The sequence below is a fragment of the Balaenoptera ricei genome, chromosome 20 (genome assembly GCF_028023285.1).
Source record: "Balaenoptera ricei isolate mBalRic1 chromosome 20, mBalRic1.hap2, whole genome shotgun sequence".
NCBI lineage: Eukaryota > Metazoa > Chordata > Mammalia > Artiodactyla > Balaenopteridae > Balaenoptera > Balaenoptera ricei.
In genome coordinates, this window is record NC_082658.1 from 43,138,202 (window position 1) to 43,159,117 (window position 20,916).

At 40.4% G+C, this 20,916-nt stretch overlaps 2 protein-coding genes across 4 annotated transcripts in view; one reads left to right on the top strand and one right to left on the bottom strand.

Annotated features, from left to right (window-relative positions):
* AP2B1 (adaptor related protein complex 2 subunit beta 1) overlaps nt 1-16,942 on the bottom strand; it is a 119,328-nt gene extending 102,386 nt beyond the window's left edge. For 2 of the 3 annotated variants that reach the window (XM_059908702.1, XM_059908700.1), the window contains exons 1-3: nt 11,864-12,214; nt 5,745-5,804; nt 1,455-1,560 (exon numbers count right to left, since the gene is read on the bottom strand). In XM_059908702.1, coding sequence (XP_059764685.1) covers nt 1,455-1,560; nt 5,745-5,781 — 143 coding nt within the window. In that variant the 5' untranslated portion in view covers nt 5,782-5,804; nt 11,864-12,214. Of the gene's footprint in view, nt 1-1,454; nt 1,561-5,744; nt 5,805-11,863; nt 12,215-16,873 lie in introns of those variants that run through there. The other variant, XM_059908701.1, reaches the window with a different exon arrangement.
* A 101-nt stretch (nt 16,943-17,043) lies between these two features.
* On the top strand, nt 17,044-20,715 carry PEX12 (peroxisomal biogenesis factor 12). The gene is made up of 3 exons (XM_059908703.1): nt 17,044-17,690; nt 17,987-18,540; nt 19,363-20,715. Exons 1-3 carry the CDS (start codon nt 17,565-17,567, stop codon nt 19,760-19,762), a joined length of 1,080 nt encoding a protein of 359 aa, XP_059764686.1. The 5' UTR covers nt 17,044-17,564; the 3' UTR covers nt 19,763-20,715.
* The last annotated feature ends 201 nt before the right edge of the window (nt 20,716-20,916 follow it).

The window sequence follows — 20,916 nt, forward strand, 5'->3', positions numbered from 1 at the left end:
AGAAGAAAATCCATCTTCATACACGTATATAAACTGGAAAATGGAGGAGTATTTTAATAGCTTTTTCATATAACTGGATGTTCTTCTTTGATACATTAAAGCTAGACAAATGGTTGTTTTTCTTTTTCTTTTGTTTTTAGTCCACAAATGGTAGTTTCTTAAAAGTTAGGTACAATATGGAATCTGAAACCATATTGATAAACTTTCTGTACTTGGTTGCATTAAAATCCATTCATTTATCACTTATTTTGAATGGATATTTTACCCATGCATAATTTTATGATGTATGCACTGGTCATTTGGAAAATATTGGTTCAATGAGTTATGTAGATCTTCTCTATGGTGGCATATTTCATTATACAGCAGCAAATAATCACATTCATTAATTTCACCACCAATCTCATCAGAAAAATCTCTAAGTATTGGGAAGCTATCAAGCTCACGATGGGAGATACAAGTTTTCCAACACTCTAATTTTTACTTTAAAGTCGAAATTTATCTACTGTCAAATTTTTTCCCTTGAAGTGACAGGTTCACTTTGTTCATTTTTTATAAAATGTCTCCCAAATATTGAAGTCTGATTAACTATAGTTCTGTCTGTCAATCTTTCTTTCACAAAGAAATGGTGTTCCCAAGTCAAACAATTGCGCAAGGACTTTTTTTCAAGTCAACCGTCACACTTTGCTATGCAGTAGAAGTACTTTATGCCTAATTCCTATTTCATCACACAGAATATTAAAAAGACCTGAACTCAAGGTTCAAGGTTTACTGAAATAAATTTTTAGTGCTTCATGCAGGACAGTCCTAAGTGAAACTGCCCTTTTTTCCTGCACCACTGCCTTAATTCACACTAAGGCACCAGCCATGCAAATGTCAACACAGTGAAAAGGGTAAATAACACCTAAGTATTATTACAAGAATAGCTTTGACTTCATGGATTTCATGGAAAGGATCTCGGGAATCCTCAGGGGCCTGCAGACAAGCCTTATTTATTTCCAAATGGTCTCCCTAAATTACAGGAAAAAAGGGAGGGGAAAAAAAAAGACCCTTTGGATTTTGTTACCACTGATTTTCATCTTGAATTCGGCAATTAAAGGCAGAGTTGTAAAGTTGAGGGCACTGGCTTGAGCCAATTAAAGTACACATGGGCTTCTGCGTCTCAGTGTATTTTTATCATCTTCTAAAACTACCTCAGCAACAAATTTGTAACTGTGTCAGCTCTCAGGAGGTTTTATGCTAGATCTGTATGCAAGTGAAATCAAACTCGTTTCACTCTTAAAAAAAACAAAAAAAAGTTAGTCACAGAGTTAATATAAAAGCAACTACACTTCCTGATGTTTCCAGTGAGACAAACTCATTCTTATACGTTCTGACTGTAATAGCTTTAAATAAAAAGCAGTGAAAGCCATAGAGTAAGAGTCTAAAATGAGCAAAGCAGAAGAGATTACCCTTACCTAACATCTTTCCCCACAGTCATAGCAGCAATCACTTTCTTCACAGCCTCCTTCCTCTTTTCTTTCTTTTCATTGTTGAGTTCAGCCTTTAATTCAAAGATTTCTCCTAAAAGACAACAAACGGGTGAGGTCCCAGGATCAGAGAACTAGAGCAGAACACTGTACTATGTAGCAAGTAACACCACAACAGCTGACCAGTGGCAGGGCTGCAACTGAAATAAGATTACTTAAAAATTATAGGATAGGTACAGTTCGAATCCCTAGAATATTAACCAACCCATTGATAAGGATGCTATTTTGGGGTTATGGCCAGAGAGGAAGGTGTAAGCCAGATCTCAGGAAGCAGAGAAGTGGGAAAAAGGAAAGATACCTCATGATATCTTACTACGATGGGGAGAGAACAGCATCTGAGGGATGATCTCCTGTCAGAATTTCAAAGTCCTGGGAAAAAAAATAAATGTAGGCAGGAAACAGGTTCACAAATCAATGTTTTCAAACCAGAAGAGACTCCTTATTCACCTACTCTCAACTCCACAGAGAACTGAGGCTCAAAGGTCACCAAGTGAGCAAGTGACAGACCTGGCCTTAGAACTGTTTCTCCCGACTCTTTAATCCAGAGTTTCTCAACGTTGGCTACACACTATTACCCGGGAAGTATCTAGAAATGCCAATGCTCAGGCTCCACTCTGGACCAAATAAATCAGAATGTCAAGGAGTAGAACTCCTACGTTCATATTTTTTAAAGTTTCCTCAAGTGATTCTAATGTATAATCAGGGTTGAGAATCACTGCTCTAATTAGTACTTTAAGATGTTAATGGGCTTTAAGGCCCTATCCTGTTCAATCAATCTAAGAACAGAAATAATAATCCTGAAGCTTCAAGAATGGTACAAACCAGAGTCATTTCTAAAGGTACAATCTTAAATGACTGACTGCTCAGGCCCTGCACCGTGAAATGCCAGGACTGTCACCACTATTTTAAGGCCCAGGCTCACCTATCTTCAGAAAGCAGGAGCTGAAATAAGAAAAAAGGTTAACAACTCTCAACTGGTTTTAAAAGAAAGAAGAAAATATACTATAAGACCACGAAAAAGAAGTTGACTATTGTCACTTCAACTTTCCGTCTACAGTATTGCCTCATTTTCTTCCACCTTTATGACTGTTCTTGATGTTCATTTTAACCTCATTCACCAGTATAGAAATAGTGGGGGCAGCAAACTAGGTAATCTGCTGAAGCCTCTAAATGGGAAGGATGCACTGGTAAGAAGCACAGAAGTTGAGCACTAAAAAAGCTTGTTACATCAAAATCCATTGCTGACAAAGCAAACAAACTGTTACAAATATCACCCTTCTATTTGACAGCTGCAAAAATAGCACAGACAGAAAAGCTGGGCCCTTTAAAGAGTCACTGTCCTCTTCTCCAAGTCCTCTGCTGCCAAATCCAGCTCTTAGGGTTCCCATCATTTACTTCCAAAAACAGTAAAGGACAAGCAGCACGGTTTCAGAAAATCTGAATTGTGAATATCAGCAGGAGCTGAAGAATCAAAACAGGATATAACTGAAATTATTCCAACTCCAACAGCATAAATTTAAAGAATATGCTCCAGTGGCAGTTCTGGTGGGTGTTACAGGAAGTAAAAGGAACACAGTCTATCCATTTTTTAAAATGTGGTATTTATCCAGCTGTGATTCATCTGTAAGTCTCAAACCTTTATAAAAATCCCTGAATTAAAAAAAGGTTACCAGGACCCATTATAAGCGAAGGTTTGAAAAATTAGGTGAGTTTTTAAATTACATCTTTTTGTGTTATTATAGAAACATCTTGGTCATCAAAGCACACAAAATGTTAACAGAAGAAATAAATACGTTTCAGAATGATAAGAGAATCAGAAAAAAAAGCTGAAAATGAATGACAAGGGGCTAAACGCTTTTGTATGCTATAAGCAATAAAAACAGCAAGAAGTTGGGTGGAGCCAAGGAGGAGCACGGAGGCAAGGTATCTCTCATACATACTACAGCTTTATTAAACTCTTATCTTTCCCCCCTCCTTTTCCCCTGAATCAAATCTACCAAGCATTGCTAGCAGCTAGCAACAGTTCTCAATCTCGGCTACACATCAGAAAATTCTGGGGAGCTTTTAAAAAACCCCCACGTCTAGGCCATATCCCAGACCAAAGAGATCAGGATATCTGCAGGGGTAGGACTGGACATCACCTACTGTCTTTTACTTCACTGGGCAATTCCAATGTGCAGGCAAGGCTGAGAGCCATGGACTAGTAGCTAATGTAATTAAGCAACTCTCTATGGTGTTTTCTGTATTATAATAGAAGTTTACCCTTAAATAACTCCAAATGACAGAAATATGCTTGTGCTTTCTAGAAAATTTTCTGGTGCTCCAGGCCACTATGTGTGCCCTCCCATTTTCTTTTTCTTTTGAAATCATTTTAATCTTAAAGAAAAGTTGCAAAATTCCCCATCTGCTAACATTATGCCACATTTGCTTTATCATACTCTTTATATATTTATACATTTTTTTTGATTCATTGAATAAGTAAACTGTAGACATCATGTCTCTTTAGCTCTAAATATGTCAGTGTATAATTTCTAAGAACAAGGAATTATGTTACATAACTATAATACAATGATGAAAATCAGGAAATTTAACATTGATATATTGTCATTATCTAATCTATAAACCTTATTCAAAGATCTTGATAAAGTCTTTTATAGTAATTTTACCCCCATCCTCCTTGGGCCAGGATCCAAGGCAGGATCATGCATTACATTTACCGTCATGTCTCTTTAGTCTCCTTTAATCTGAAACAGCTGGTCAGCCTTTGTCTTTCATGATAATGACATTTTTAAAAAGTACAGGCCAGTCATTTTATAGAACACCCTCAGCTGTCATGGGTGTTCCCTCATGATTACACTGAGATTATGCCTTTTGGCAGCCATAATTCAGAAATGATGGTATGAAATCATCATGTGTGGAAGGATAAGAAAATATCAAATTTCCATGCATTGTTTCACATAATCATTTTTTGTTAAAATTTTTAAAAATCATATGTATTAATACATGCATTGAAAAGATTGAGGATACATACCGAGTTCCCGTCAGGAAGAGGAATAGGGAGGGAGAGAACTTTCATTTTTACTTTTTATTGCTGTATTGCTTTAGTAGTACTCCTTGTAATAAAATGTTTATTTCCAAGTAAAAAATAAAAGAATTTGGTGCAACCACTATGGAAAACAGTATGGAAGTTCCTTAAAAAACTAGAGTTACCATATGATCCAACAAACCCACTCTTGGGCATATATCCAGAGAAAATTCTAATTCGAAAAGATACATGCACCCCAATGTTCACGGCAGCACTATTTACAATAGGACATGGAAGCAACCTAAGTGTCCATCCACAGATGAATGGATAAAGAAGATATGGTTTATACATACTATGGAGTATTATTCAGCCATAAAAAAGAATGAAATACTGCCATTTTCAGGAACATGGATGGACCCAGAGATTACCATACTAAGTGAAGTAAGTCAGACGAAGAAAGACAAATATATGGTATCACTTTTACGTGGAATCTAAAAAATCATACAAATGGACTTATCTACAAAACAGAAACACTCACATAGAAAATAAACTTATGGTTACCAAACGGGAGGGGAGGAAGGGATAAATCAGGACCTTGGGATTAGCAGATACAAACTAGTATATGTTAAATAAATGACAAGGTCCTACTGTATAGCACAGGGAACTATATTCAATATCTTGTAATAACCTATAATGGGAAAGAATCTGAAAAAGAATATATATATGTATACATATATATATATATATATATATATATATATATATATATATATATACACACACACACACACACACACATACATATATACACACACACACAACTGAATCACTTTGCTGTGCACCAGAAACGAACACAACATTGTAAACCAAGTACACTCAGTTTTTTTAAAAAAGAGAAAATAAATGTGCTTCTTCCTTTTACCCTCCTCAGATCTATCAATCTTCAACGGATCAATCTTGGATCTTTTCCTTTCACTAAGACCTTCAAGTCAAAATGATGTGCACCACAGCCATATCTTTAAAAACCCATACTTTAATAATTTACTCAATACACTTTTCTGTAGAATATCCCCAATAAGATGGTCCAAGACATGCATGTCTCAAGAGGTCAGGAGCATTCTACTTGGAACAATCTTACACCACAACTTTTGAAGAATCTTCAAAATAGGCTGTGATCAGGTTCTCATACTCACCTTTTTTATTGGTTGTGAAGTACTTGGAGTCAGTCATGGTTGTGGATCTTTAATGTGCACCTACAACAAGAGAAAAGAATTCCTTTATCCAAGTTACTTATGTCCAGAAAGGCATTCAACTAATTTTAAGATCATTTATATACAAGACTTTCTGCATTCAGAAAGTATCTTCATCCTTACCACCATCACTGGTGATCCAAAGGGATGCAAGGATAATTAAGAACGTAATCCTTGCCTCAAAAGCTAATTGGAACAAAATCCAAAGGCCTAATGGAATAGAGTGATAATCTGAACCTATCATAGTTTTATGATTTTATCCACAATTATCTCCTCAGAGCCTCCAAGACCTAAAGCTACATCTTTTTATAAATACATCTTCAGTTAGTCACTCCAATATTTAAAATAAGGAAAAGTTTGTTTCAAAAGATCTCCCCATTACTTTCCGTTAAAGCAAATCTGATTTACTTTCCCGCCTCAAGATGGAGTCACTCCAAGACATATATTCTGAAGCAGAGTAAAACTGAAAGAGAAAAAAATTTTATCAACCTATTCACCATTACATGCAACTATCAATAAAAGGAATTTCTTTTAGAAAAAAAAGAAAAGCCTAGATTAGTAGGACAATACTCTTTCATGACAAACACCTAGAGAGGCAAACATCTAGAGAGGTGTTATGCATGGATTTTTTTTTTAATTATGGATTTCATATTTCCAACAACCTACAATTCCCCCGAGTATTCCCCAAAATAAAAAATATCAGTTTACAGTTAAAAACAATGCAAAAAACTGAGATATTTGTTCAGTCACACTGAGTACTAAAGAGAATCAGAACTGGTGTTAAAACTTAAAAGAACATGGATCCCAGCTTCAACTTTAACTTTTCTGTTCCAATTTCCAGAATTAATCCAGTTGACATAAGGCTCCACTGGTAAAACAAAAACAGCATGGACTGATCACATTTCTCCCCAAATAATGAGACAATGTTTTCTGATTTGAGAAACCCTAAGATTTTGTCCAATGTACCCGACTTCTTTAAATATATTAAAATTTTCTTTTAATAATATTCCTGCTGCACTCAAAAATGAGTATCTTGGGGACTTCCCTGGTGGCACAGTGGTTAAGAATCTGCCTGCCAATGCAGGGAACTCGGGTTCGAGCCCTGGTCCGGGAAGATCCCACATACCGCAGAGCAACTAAGCCCATGCAACTAAGCCCATGCGCCACAACTACTGAGCCTGCACTCTAGAGCCCGTGAGCCACAACTACTGAGCCTGTGTGCCACAACTACTGAAGCCCGTGCACCTAGAGCCCACGCTCCGCAACAAGAGAAGCCACTGCAATGAGAAGCCCATGCACCTCAACGAAAACCCAACGCCTCCAATAAATAAATAAATAAATTTATATATATAAAAAAAAAAATGAGTATCTTCTGGGATTTCCCTGGTGGCACAGTGGTTAAGACTCTGCGCTCCCAAAGCAGGTGGCCCAGGTTCGATCCCTGGTCCAGGAACTAGATCCCACATGCGTGCCGCAACTAAGAGTTCGCATGACACAACTAAGGAGCCAGCGAGCCTCAACTAAGGAGCCCGCCTGCCACAACCAAGACCCGACACAACCAAATAAATAATTTTTTAAAAAAATGATTATCTTCTAACTGACCACCATCATTACTAATACTTATCACCAAATTTTGGATAGATGCCCTGGCACCTACTCATTATTTTCTGGTCAAAACAACATGAGTGATAATATATTTGGCAAACTTGAGTGATAATACCTCCACAAACAATGGTAATTATGGATCTGAGAAAAAAGACCTAAGCACTCAACAAATCAATGCAATTAAGGAAAAAAGCCAGAAAACCATAAAATAATGAAAAAAGGTTGGCTCAAATTTCTTCTCTAAAATGTACTACTTGGACTATTTAAGGGAAATTAGACTCATTTGTTATCTTTCCAAGGAGCTACTTAATGTTTATAGTACTGATCCTTATACAATAGTGCTTTAGGTTGTACAAGAATTTCACTGAATTTACCTTGTTAAAAGAAGTGAGCTAGAACTCACACAAATCATTATAGAATACAGAAATTTCTGATTTGACACTATTTGTTAAAATTTAAAGTGAGCCTGTAACAGAGGCTTGTCTTATGTAGTATTTTCATGTCTTTTCTAGCTAAAATTCAAAGAATTATAATCTTTTAATCCATTTAATCATTTAATCCATTCACAATGTAAACTAAATGTGAAGTAGGCAAACTGAAGAAAGGAGTCCTTCACATAAAAGACCTGGAATAGGGACTTCCCTGGTGGTGCAGTGGTTAAGAATCCACCTGCCAATGCAGGGGATGTGGGTTTGAGCCCTGGTCCAGGAAGATCCCACATGCCACGGAGCAGTTAAGTCCATGTGCCACAACTACTGAGCCTGTGAGCCACAACTACTGAGCACACATGCCACAACTACTGAAGCCCACAAGCCTAGAGCCCGTGCTCCGCAACAAGAGAAGCCACCGCAATGAGAAGCCCACACACACCGCAACGAGAGAAAGCCCGCGCACAACAACGAAGACCCAACACAGCCATAAATTAATTAATTAATTATTTTTAAAAAAGACCTGGAATAAATCTGAAGTTATCATCTAAGAACTTATATATACAAAAAGGAAAACCAGTATACAGAAATGATTACAGTACTAGAGCCTGACAGGAGGGCCGTAGCTCAAGGCCATTATGGTCTATCCAGGATGTTGTTACGCCACTCTAATCCTTTGGGATCATCAAAACTTAAAACTTGCTTAAGATTTAAAGACAAAAGCTGCTTGGAATTTCTCACTGTTTCTTTGAAAAAGGGTCCCCAAATCGTTCTGTTTTCTAAAGCTCTCATACACATTCACATATATTAAATTTTTAACAGAAAATTTCAGCACAATCTGTTAAACATTAAATTAACCTAGTCTTAAATCATACCTTTATTAGTGACCCACACATTTCATTACTTCCCCTAACAAATTTCATCATCAAGGAATAGATTTCTGTCCTTTTACATTGTGAGCACTAAGTTCTTAACTAGAGAATAATGTGCCAGCCCACAAAATTTCAGGGAAGAGGAGAGAATCAAGTACACAATCTTAGACCCTAAATTAAGAACCCCTGCTTTTAAAGAGAAAGGAGAAACATACCACTCTCTTATCTCGCACTGTCCTACACAACAGTAATGAAATATCCCTTACACATATTGGCAGAGCAACATTTTATCATGTCAGTTCCTGACTTAAGCCAAAAGAAATTCCCCAAAAATAAAAATAAACTAGACTAAACAAAAACAAATGAGAAGAGGCGGGGTTGCACAACACTGTGAATGTACCAAATGCCACCAAACTGCTCACTCTAAAATGGTTAATTTTATGTTATGTGAATTTCACCTCAAAATATTGCATATGTATGTATTTTTTGGCTGCGTTGAGTCTTCGTTGCTGCACATGGGCTTTCTCCAGTTGTGGCGAGCGGGGGCTACTCTTCGTTGCGGTGCGCGGGCTTCATTAGTTGCAGGACGCAGGCTCAGCAGTTGCAGCACATGGGCCCCAGAGTGCGTGGGCTTCAGCAGCTGCAACGCGTGGGGTCAGCAGTTGTGGCACACGGGCTTAGTTGCTCCGTGGCATGTGGAATCTTCCCACACCAGGGATCAAACCCGTGTCCCCTGCATTGGCAGGCGGATTCTTAACCACTGCACCACCAGGGAAGTCCCTATATATATTTTTTAATGAGACACTCTTAATCACACACCAGAAATGAATATAGTCAGATTCTCTAAAACATAGGATGGTGAAAACTGTTGTCTGCTTTAGAAGCCAAAGAAAAAGCAGCCAAGATAAAGTTCAAAGAATAAGTCAAGTATTTGCTGAAGAGCCTCAAAAATCAAGTTCCTTCTGGGAGCTGGGGGGGGGGGGGGCGGAATTTATCCCTCAGGAGAGTCCCAGGGCAGGGCAAAGCCAAGCCATCATGGAGTTGGAAGTCACACTACCTTTTTACCAGATCAAACTAGAGAAGTCACCGGCTGTTCTGAGGACCTGAGGTATGACCTCAGGACATTGTTAAAAAAAAAAAAAATAATGCTGCCAGTCAAAACCACAATCACTCTAACTTCCCTAGCCCAGAGTATGATGTCACTGCATTTCAGAAAAGGTCTCCCTGTACAGGATAATACATCTAGATTTAACATAACCTAGTTTCTACTAAATATAGGTTGTGAAAGTCCCTTCTCAACTATTCCTCCCTCCTTCCGGTGCCCGTAGAGAGAATAAGGCCAGAAAAAAATTAATAGGGTCTTAACTTCAAATGGCTCTCTGGGAAATGGCAGCTAAATTAGAGTTGGCGAGGCCACTAAATCCCCTCTTCGCATAAAGTAGGACTTTACACAGTTGGTGCTGGTAGGGAAAAAGTGAACAGTTGACCAAATTATAAAGCAGAAAGGTCACTTCAGCAATCTTTCATTACAAGGGTGAGAGGTGCTAATCAGATACTTCAATAATGCAAAGACAATGGCATCTTCAGATATCATTTATTGCATAAGAAATGACAGCAGACAACTCATTACAACAGACACACCGGCAATTTCCATTTAAAAGTGACCACAAAGTAATTTGTTAACATTATTCGGTAAGAAAAAAGCTCTGAAGTTTTACATCCAATTCTTAACTGAAATAAACTCTGGAAAACTTATGCCTGGAAGGAGAGAAAAGAAGGAAGAAAGGAAAATGCGTCCTACCTAATTCGTTCCCTGTTCAGCTTGGTTCGTAATATTTTAAAATACGGGTGTGTTAAAGAAGAAAAAAAAAGATGGAAGAACTGGACTTTCTTGAGTCTCTTAAGCCACAGAATGTTAGCTTTGTATTAACTTTACCACCCAATTTTCAGTGAGGCTATTTGCAGAACACTATACTTTCTGCTTCTTTGGAAGTTTAAAACTATTAAGATACCTGCAAACAGTTCTCATCTTACCACCACGCTTAGTCATCATTGGAATGTGTTACACGTTTTCTTGTACAGCTGCATCTCCTTCATCTGCTGCTTTCTATTATGACTTTGTAAGTGTACCCTGAGGCTAAGCAACAGAATTATACCAGGGAGGTGATTAATAATTTAAATTGTTCCTCACTGAGACCACTTTCTTTGTCATTCTTCCTTTTCTAAGACTTACTGAGTTTTCTTTACTTTCTCTTTTAAACCACATGATTATAACAGTGTTTGGCATTTAAAAAACACTTCTTAAAAATCAAAGTTTAATGAAGCATTCACACTTTATTCACACTGCTTCGTAATGAAGCAGCCAGGTGAGTTAAAAAGAAGTCTGCCCCCCAAATGGGCACTGTTTTCAGTGCTCTGAAAACAAAGAGCATGAATCAATTCTTTGGATTCAAAGAATATGGACTAACAGGAAGTTCCAGTTTCTTTACCTCTGTCTTAATCTACAGTCTTTCTCAAATCAGACCGTTCCTTCTAAGACCAGAAAGAAAAATCTCCGGGCTAAGATTTACTCCCACTTGCTTCCCCCTCTCTCACATCGGGTCAATTCTGGAGGTTTCTCTTCCCTTTCTCCAATGTCAGGAATTCCTCTTCTTTCCCCAGGTGGTCAAGATTCTAGGGATATGTTCCTCCATTACGAGGTGAGGCAGAGGTGTCTCAACCTCAAATTACAGAAGACGGGCGAGGTCTGCCCATCTATGAGCAAAACTTTGGGGGAACCCCTTTCCCCTTCTGGTACCTGGACACGTCCCAGCCTCTCAGTGAACGACGCCAAACCGGGTAGAAGGTTCTCTCCTCGGCCTCCAGTCTCTACCGGCCACACCCGTGGCCTCTGGCCCTCCTAACCCCCCACTTCGAACATATCTTTCCCCCAGTGCCCCCCAACTCCCAGCTGCCACCCCGAGGATTCCCTCACCCCGCCCCAGCGGTGGAGTCCCTTTCTCCAACCCTCTTCCTCACAACGGTCACACCCGACGGCTCACTCCATCTTCAACGGTCACGCTCCTAAGATTCCTCTCCTCCGCCCGTCTCCAACCAAGCCTGGCCCCCTTCCCCATGAAAGAGGGACACACCCCAAAGTTAGCCGCCCTGAACTCACCGGAGGCAAGGGCAGGGGTGGCAGCAGCGGCCAGAGAGCACGGCCCGAGCGGTGTTGTAATGGTTTCCTGCACGTCACGACTCCTTCTCCAGGTCTAAGCCACTGCGCAAAACCCACTTTGCCAGGGACAAAGATGGTGGACAGGAAACTCTGACGTCAGACAGCCTCGCCGTGTGACGTCATCGAGGCGCGCGGGAGAACCAGAAAGGCGGTCATCTCTGCCGCCTTGGAGACGGAAAAATTTTGCGCAGTCGGGAAGCGACCTGAGGTCCGGGCCTCCGAGGAAGTTCACTGACTATCGGAATGGATCTATTAAACAAGCTGACATTCCCTGGATTTGTTTCCTCGCACAAGAGTTCTCTAAAAACTTACACATAGGGATAGTGAAACACCCTGTTTTCTTAAAAAAACAACAACAAAAAAACCCCAGCTAATTTCCCTGGCCAGTTCAGGAATGTGGACAATGGTGATCCAGCCCAAGACCATACAAGGGTGTGGGACTGGAGGAGAGTGGTGCAAGGAAAAGAGGTTGACATGGCCTCAGATCTGAGTTTGAATCCATTTGAGATCGAATCCCTGTCCTGAATGTGATTAGGAAAGTTACCTAACATCTCCTCAGCCTTAGTCTTACTTGTGAAATAAAGCCAGTGATATAACTCTCTCCAGCTTGTGAAGCTTAAAGTATGTAAGGCGCCCAGCATGTAATAGGCGTGCTTACACAAAAGTAAGTTCCTTTCAGAAACCAAGACCTAGATATCTCTGTACCTTCCCCTCAAAATGAAAACTTCCCACCTAAAACTGCTCTAAGTAATAATAAAGTCTTTAACCAAAAAAGAAGAAGAGGAGGAATGTGAAGAATGAGAGCCTGAGGCAGAAGTTGGGAAACCAAAGTGCAAAGGGGACTGAGAAGTAGAGAGGTAGAAGAAAAGGCAGGTGGTCATAATCATTTAGGACGTTTTTAGAGTTCTATGAAAGTATAGGAACTATATACTGTATCTCTGAGGCCTAGCCGCCCCCTCCCCAAAATTTGTTGAAGGGATAAATGTATGAGTGAGTGGTCAACAATAACAGTTGCTATAGAGAAAAGGAGGAAGGGCCGAAAAGTGTACAAGGATTTAGCAGCACAAAGGTCTTTGATGTCATTGCTGAGACCATCAGCAGAGATAATGAAGGCAAAAGCCATGCTACAGAAGTTTGAAGATAAATGGGAGGTAAGGAAATGAAAACAGATAACTCCGTAAGAAAGTATGGCTGAAAGAGAAGAGATATAGGATGGTATTTGAGGGAGAAAGTAACAAGCTTTTTTTTTTTAAGTTCTATACTCATACATTTTCTTTACACTATCCCTTTAGCAATACCATGGGTTCAATCATTTTTCCTACCCATATGACTCCAAAATATCTATCTCTAGCCTTGACCTAGTCCCCAAACTTCACCACCAAATTGCTAACCACACTGATGGGTAAGTCTGCACATATGGCCCACCCAAATTAAGCAAATCATAAGAGTATGGGGGGGCTGTTTAAAAAATGTGGTTCCAGGTACAACTCACAGAAGACAGACGTGGATTTTGTAAAGAGATGCCACCAGAAAAATCTTTGATTCCTACCTCTCCCCAGTTCAAAAACTTTCAACAGCTCCTCGTTTCCTAATTTGTACAGAACCTATCCTTCTCCCAGTTTTCCCCATTTCTTTGCTCTTTAGTTTTCTCATCTATAAAATGGAAGAAATACTAATATCCAATCATAATATTATTACAAGGATGAAATGAATTCGTGTATGTAAAGCACTTAGAACTATGCCTGCACATAGTATGGACTATGTAAATATTTGCTATGATTGCAATTATTTGAACAAATTACACTGCCAGAAATTACTAGCCAGAAATCTGGGGGTCATTCTTGATTTCTCTCTCTCTTAACTGCCACATTCATTCCATCTCCAAGTTGTCAATCCTACCTTCAAAATATATTTCAAATTCATCCAATCCCTTCTATTCACCTCATTATTCCAAGCCACCATCGCCTCTTGCCTGAACTACTAGAAACCTCAACTCTCCTCCCAACCATTATTCATACAGCAGCCAGACTTTTGTTTAACTTTTTTTTGAAGTATAAATGAACATTCCAAAAAGTGCACACCAAAAATATAAAGCTTGATGAATTTTCACAAAGTAAATGTAACCACATAACCATTAGGGGGTCATCTTAAAAATATAAACCTAGTCATGACTCTAGTGTATAAATCCTTCAATGACCTCCCATTATACTTTGACTAAAATCCAGTTTCCTTCCCATGGCCTATGAGTGGTTTGGCTCCTGTCTACCTCTCTTAACATCATTTTATCCTTTTCAGTCACTCCTCATTTCCTCTTCATTTCACCTCTTGCTAGCTTTTGCAGCTCTCAAATACGCCAAGCTCTTTCCCATCCTAGGGCCTTCACAACTACCGCTCCTCCTACCTAATATTCGTTTTCCCCAACTCCACACAGGGCTGGCTGGCTCATAATTTAGGTCTCATTTTAACTGTAATCTCATAAAGGCACTCCCTGATTACCCAGTCTAAAAGGTTCTTCTCTCCCAGGCCCCACTGCCACCCCCATCATAGCCCTCTTATTCCATTTGTAAACTATGTATTAGTTTCTTTACTTGTTTATTATCTCTCTCCCCAACTAGACTGTAAATTCCATGAGGGCAGATACCAAGTCTGTTTTTATTACTACTGTCTACCCAGCACCTAGCATAATGCTTGGCGCACAGGATGTATTCAGTATTTACGGAATAAATGAATGAATGTCCACAGGCAAAGTACTAAAATTAGCATTTAAGAGCCTCCATAATCTATATTATGGTCAACAGTATAGACTATGTATTATTGGTCTATTTTCCTCTCTATATTTAAAGCAAACAATTTCCTCCTCAAATACAATCCATGCTGCTCCCTTAGCCTGGAAAACCCTGTCACCATGACAGTGACTTTCCCCAAATGTACTCATCTTTTGAGGTCCACCTAATCCACAAAACTTTCTCAGTGGACATCTGGTCCTGATATAAGATGCAGGAGATACCAGGTTACATCGCTGTATTAGAAAGCCAACTGGCAGAAAGAAGCTGAGATAAAACGTGAGGTTAGAAACGACCTTCCCTTTGGTTACAACGGCCAATATAGCTTCTGTTTAAGCTAGTTTGAACAGCCTCATTTCTCCCAGCTGTTACTGTCTCTTCCTCTAAACTCACCATATTAACCTATCTGATGGCTCTTAACACCTTTTAACATAAGTGCAATCAATTTTTGTCTTATTTATTACACCACAAACCTGGGAGTGGGATTTATGATGAGGTGTTTATTACTTATTGGCTGTAATAATTGACATTGTTATTTTTGACTGCCTTTTTTCTCACATAACATCAGTTTACTTTTGGAATATTCTCAAAGGACTATTAAGATGTCTTGCACTCTTCTGGCTAAGAGTGAAACGGAGTGGAGATGAAATCTGAACCAAGGTCAGTCAATAGGGATCTGAATCATAAGCACAGTGACAGAAATTTGTTGAAGCTCATTCATTGCAACAACGATGCCTGTATGAGACTTTGCTAATTCTTGCTAGAAACATCCAGTAGGACTGTGTAATTCCTGTTCCCTCAGAGCTGGTTTTCCTTATTTTGTTAGCTACTCCATATTCTTCTAATAAATTTTTTAGTTTAAATTAGCCTGTTTTCTGTTGCTTGTAACCAAAGAACCCTAACTGATAACAATGTTTAACTAACTTCCCACTCGTCTTAGGTGATGCTATTTCTCAACTTTGTCTTTTTGCTGTTCACTTAAGAAAAGCCTCTCTGTAAGAGCTACCACTGACCAAGAATCTAAAGCTAGGTGTTTTATATAGATACGTTATCTCTACTCCTTAAAACTCTGTAAGGTAAAATCTTCCATCAATGTGACTTTCTCCAGCAGGTATCCAATCAGACTATAAAACACTTTTTTTTTTTTGGCCACGCTGCATGCAGGATCTTAGTTCCCCTGGCCAGGGATCCAACCCATGACTCCCGCAGTGGAAGAACAGAGTCCTAACCACTGGACCGCCAGGGAATTCCCTGAAACACTTCTTGGAACCACAATTAAGGTTAATTTGCAAGATTTTATTTCTCCTATTGAAACAACTAAACCCAAACCCTGTTCGAGCGTTCTCATTATGTGAAACAATTAACTATCTTTATACCATAACGTCCTCTACGGTGTAAAGTAAGCAAATAATACCTTCTATTTCTAGCTATTTAGCCCAGGGGTTGAGGGGAGAGGTTGGAGAGAGAGGAGATGAACTTTAACTATTATCCAAATTCAGTAAACCTGCAGCTACTCAAGGCAATTGCATACGATGTAAAAGCAGTTTGCAAAAGGTCAGATTAATTACATTAACTTTGGTATACAATGAAAAGTACCTTCTCTGCCAAGCCTCCCCAATTCATGCTAGTTAGAATTCAATAGCATCACTCCGTTTTAGCACTGTATTCATATCGCTAATGTGACGCATCCTACCGTGTTCGAGGGTAGGAACCATTTTCATTTACTGTAGTCAGTGCCTAGAGTTCTGCTTGAACGTAACCTTACCTAGAAGACAAGCTACCAGCTTGAACGAAAAATAATCGTCCCAAGTTCTGAACAACAGCAGGAAATGTTTTTTTTTTAATAACTGGCAGCCATAACGCTAAGGCTTCCATCTCGGCTATGTCGCTTCAAATCCTTCCCGAAGGCGGCAAAAATAGTGAGCCACCACCCCCGCCCCGCAAGCAAAGTGAGCCTTCCATCTCCACATTCCCTTGGGTCCCTCGCCTCTATCTCTATCGCCCCAGGGAACAAAGGCCTCAGCAACAGGCCGAGCTCTGGCTCCAGGCGCCAGACGTCAGTGCGGCGACCCAACACCTTGCCAAAAAGACTCTGTAGAGAGATATCAGAGCTGTGGCTTTCCAACAAGACAGCGATGCAAAACCAGCTAAGAAAAGTAAAACCAACCAGCGGAAAGCTCCTCTCCAACCGAGCCCGCTAGAGCCTTCTTTACTTTCAGCTGGGGGCGGAAGCGGAAGTCCCTGTGAGATCATAGAGTTCTCTAGTTCCGGTCGCGGGGCCGCGTTCGGGGCTAGAGCGCCTCTCCACGGCCACCGGTTTCCAAGCGGCTTCTATTTCCGGTTGCGGCTTCTGACATAAAGCCGAGACCTCCTTTCAAACGCGGCATCGCGGGTTCTTCGCGCCTCGCCTGGGGCCAGCGCGCAAGGACTGGCGCGGGCGGGGGGATTGCACAGCCCACAGCTGAGCCAGGCCGTTGGGGCCGGCCTGCACTGGCACCTTCGATCCCTCAGAGCCGCCTGGCTTTTGAGCCCTCCGGATTGAGAGTCCGTGATTGGCCGCCTCCAGGACCGCCGCTCGAGAGGCCAGCGCTCCTTCGCCGTACCTGTCCCCCCATAGTCACGCTCTTCCCTGTGAGGTGCAGCATTAATCAACTCACCTCTCCCACACACTACTTCTCTAACGTGGGTGTCCGCGTTAACTTCGTCCTTCACCTTCACTTGAGACCCCTGCCCTCTGCCTCCGGAAGAGGTCTTTTTTGCCCAGTTCCTGTAAAATAGCACCCATCTGGCACCCCCCGAAAGTTCATGCTTACTAGAGAGTTTGTGGGCAAAGTAAAACCCAGTGCACACACGAAACTATGGCTGAGCACGGGGCTCACATCACAACTGCTTCTGCGGTGGATGACCGGCCATCCATCTTTGAGGTGGTAGCACAGGACAGTTTAATGACAGCAGTGAGACCTGCTCTTCAGCATGTGGTCAAGGTAAGGATCTAATTCTCTGAAAAGTTTTAGGAACGTCCGGGTAAAAACCAAGCCAATAATCTGAATTTATTTGTTGGCCTAAGTTTTGAAATAACCAATTAGCATATAATTCACATCACATGATTTAATGGTTATGGAGTCTCTTGTTATGTGTACTAAATACCCAGCACTTCAGGGAGGTTAAGGTAGACCCAGAAAGAAAAGTGTGGAAATTCAGAGGGAAAAAAAAGGAAATATAAATACAAGGCATAGTAGCTGTGTAATGGAATGAATTTCATTCATTTCTTTTGCTTTAGGTTCTTGCAGAATCAAATCCTGCCCGCTATGGGTTCTTGTGGAGGTGGTTTGATGAAATCTTCACCCTTTTAGATCTTCTGCTCCAGCAACATTATCTGTCTAAAACCAGCGCCTCGTTTTCTGAAAACTTTTATGGCTTAAAGAGGATCGTAATGGGAGACACACACAAGCTTCAGAGATTGGCCAGTGCTGGTCTCCCAAAGAAGCAGCTTTGGAAGTCAGTTATGTTCCTGGTTCTTCTTCCCTATCTGAAAGTGAAGCTGGAGAAGCTGATTTCTAGCCTGCGAGAAGAGGATGAATATTCCATCCATCCCCCTACTTCCCGCTGGAAACGATTTTACAGAGCCTTGCTGGCAGCCTACCCATTTGTTACCATGGCCTGGGAAGGCTGGTTTCTTGTACAGCAGCTTCGATACATCCTAGGAAAGGCTCAGCATCACTCACCACTGCTGAGTCTGGCTGGGGTTCGGCTAGGTCGACTTACAGTTCAGGATATACAAGCTCTGGAGCACAGACCAGCTGAAGCCAGCATGATGCAGCAACCAGCTGGGAGGTAAGGCCTTAACATTTCCCCAACATACTTGATTAATAAATCCTAAAATCTTATCCCAATTTTATGAAATTTACCTCCCTCAGTCCACTTTGGGGTATTTCATAAAATCATGAAAAAATTCTTGTGTCCATAAAACAAGGATTGCCATCCCGGTAACCTTCCTTATCATACTGGCTACATTTTTGCACACACTTGCCATGTACCAGGCCCTGTGCTAGGTGTTTATGTATATTATCTCAATCCTCATCACAGCTCAATGAAATAAATGCATTAGCACCATTTAACAGTTGAGGAAACTAAGTTCTAACAGTTGAGTACCTTGCCAAGGCCACACAGCTAATAGGCGGCGGAGCTGAGATTCAAGCCAGATCAGTACAATTCTAAAGACTGCTCTTAACCATGGTGCTATCTCATTCCTAGTGTCTGTGTTCTCTGACAAGTTCAAATATATTCCACAGTACTGCTGAGTTGTTTTTTAAGTGAGTTATTTCTTTTTCTGGATATACTATCTTCCACCCCCATAAAAGGTCTATATAATCAATGGCTCATTAATTTCTTTCTCAAAACACAAAACAAACAAAACCCTAGTCATTAAAAACAAAGCTTAGCTCCTAGAACTCCTAAAATATGGTAAGTCAGAAAGAGGGAATTGTTTCGAATAGACACTTAAAGAGAAAACGCCAGTCCAGCAACTATTCAATCCCCAAGCTGAATCAACGATTCTAATGAAAAGTGTAAGAATTACATGCATATTAGTCGTTCTGTGATTGTACCTAAATAAACAGTTTCTCCTTTTGCCTCCTTGTTCTGTTCTCCAAACAGCGTTGGCGAGAAGATAAAGTCAGCTCTGAAGCAAGCTGTGGGGGGTGCCGCCTCATGCCTCTCTACTGGCCTTTCGGTGGGTGTATTCTTCCTGCAGTTCCTTGAGTGGTGGTATTCATCCGGAAACCAAGAAACCATCAAGTCATTGACTGCCCTGCCTACTCCACCACCACCCGTACACCTAGACTACAATTCTGATTCTCCCCTGTTGCCCCAAATGAAGACTGTGTGCCCACTGTGTCATAAAAACCGGGTGAACGACACCGTTCTCGCCACCTCTGGCTATGTGTTTTGTTACCGCTGTGTGTTTAATTACGTGAGGAGTCACCGAGCTTGTCCCATCACAGGTTATCCAACACACGTACAGCATCTGATTAAACTGTACTCCCCTGAGAGCTGAAAGGGATTAGCACCTTATCTCACAACGAAATGACTGTGCTATAAGGCCAGAGGGCTGGTTTTCCGCATGGTAAATAGCATTGTTTGATACTTCTCATCCTCAATTAATAATTGTATGAACTTTAAACAGCCATATGGATTTCTTTAAAAGGATATACTCGTTGATCTTAACCTTTTAGCTTGCTCCCTAGACCTCTACTTAGAGTTGACCAAGCTGGTCAGAGTGAGAGAATCAGGACTGGCAGGGGATTAAGGGTCAGCGTAGAGAAGGGGATCAAAGAGGGTACTCGGCACAGAAGCTTTTCCTGTCCCCTTCCTTAAAGGACAAGAGGTATAGAAGCTCTCAGGAAAAACCCAAGTTAGACCTCGTAGAGTGGGTAGTGAAGGGGAAGCAGGCCTTTTGAGAAAGGAAAGCCTTTATCTGCCTATGAGGAATAGGTTTTATCGGTTTGCAAACAGTATGAAATATGGACCTGCTTTTTTTTTTTAATTTATTTTTTTTATACAGCAGGTTCTTATTAATTATCGCTTTTATACACATCACTGTATACATGTCAATCCCAATCTCCCAATTCATCCCACCACCACCACCCCCCGCCCCCCCCACGGACATGCTTTTTATAGAAATACTTAGAAACACTTTCTCCTTCCATATGCTGGGACTCATTTGTTAAGTAACATTTGCTACAGTTTATCACCTTTTAAAGATCCCTTTGTGAACCACACATATCTTCCTTGGGAAACTGGTTAAAGGAAAATAGGGGTTGAATGTATATACAGAAGAGTCTGAAGACTTCAGTGTGAAAGCAAAGCTATTAATGAAGAGATGAAGTAAAATACTGCCCTAACTGTGACTGTGTAAAGACAGGATCTTTTCATAAGCTCTTTCTGCTTGCTGTTAAAGAGTTTGCTAAGCTGACATGAATTATTCTGGCTACTACTAAAATTTCTATGAAACGCTTAAGTAAATTTTAAAGAATAAATGTTTTTTGGCAAAGAACTGTTCCATGTCATGATTATGTGGAAACTGAAAGATTAGTCGAGTTATTTAGAGTAAATTTTTCATTCAGGCCACCTTTCACTTTTTGAGGCATTCTGTATTAACATTTTACTTTTTTTTGCTAATCCAATATTGGAGAGAAATCCTCTCCTCCA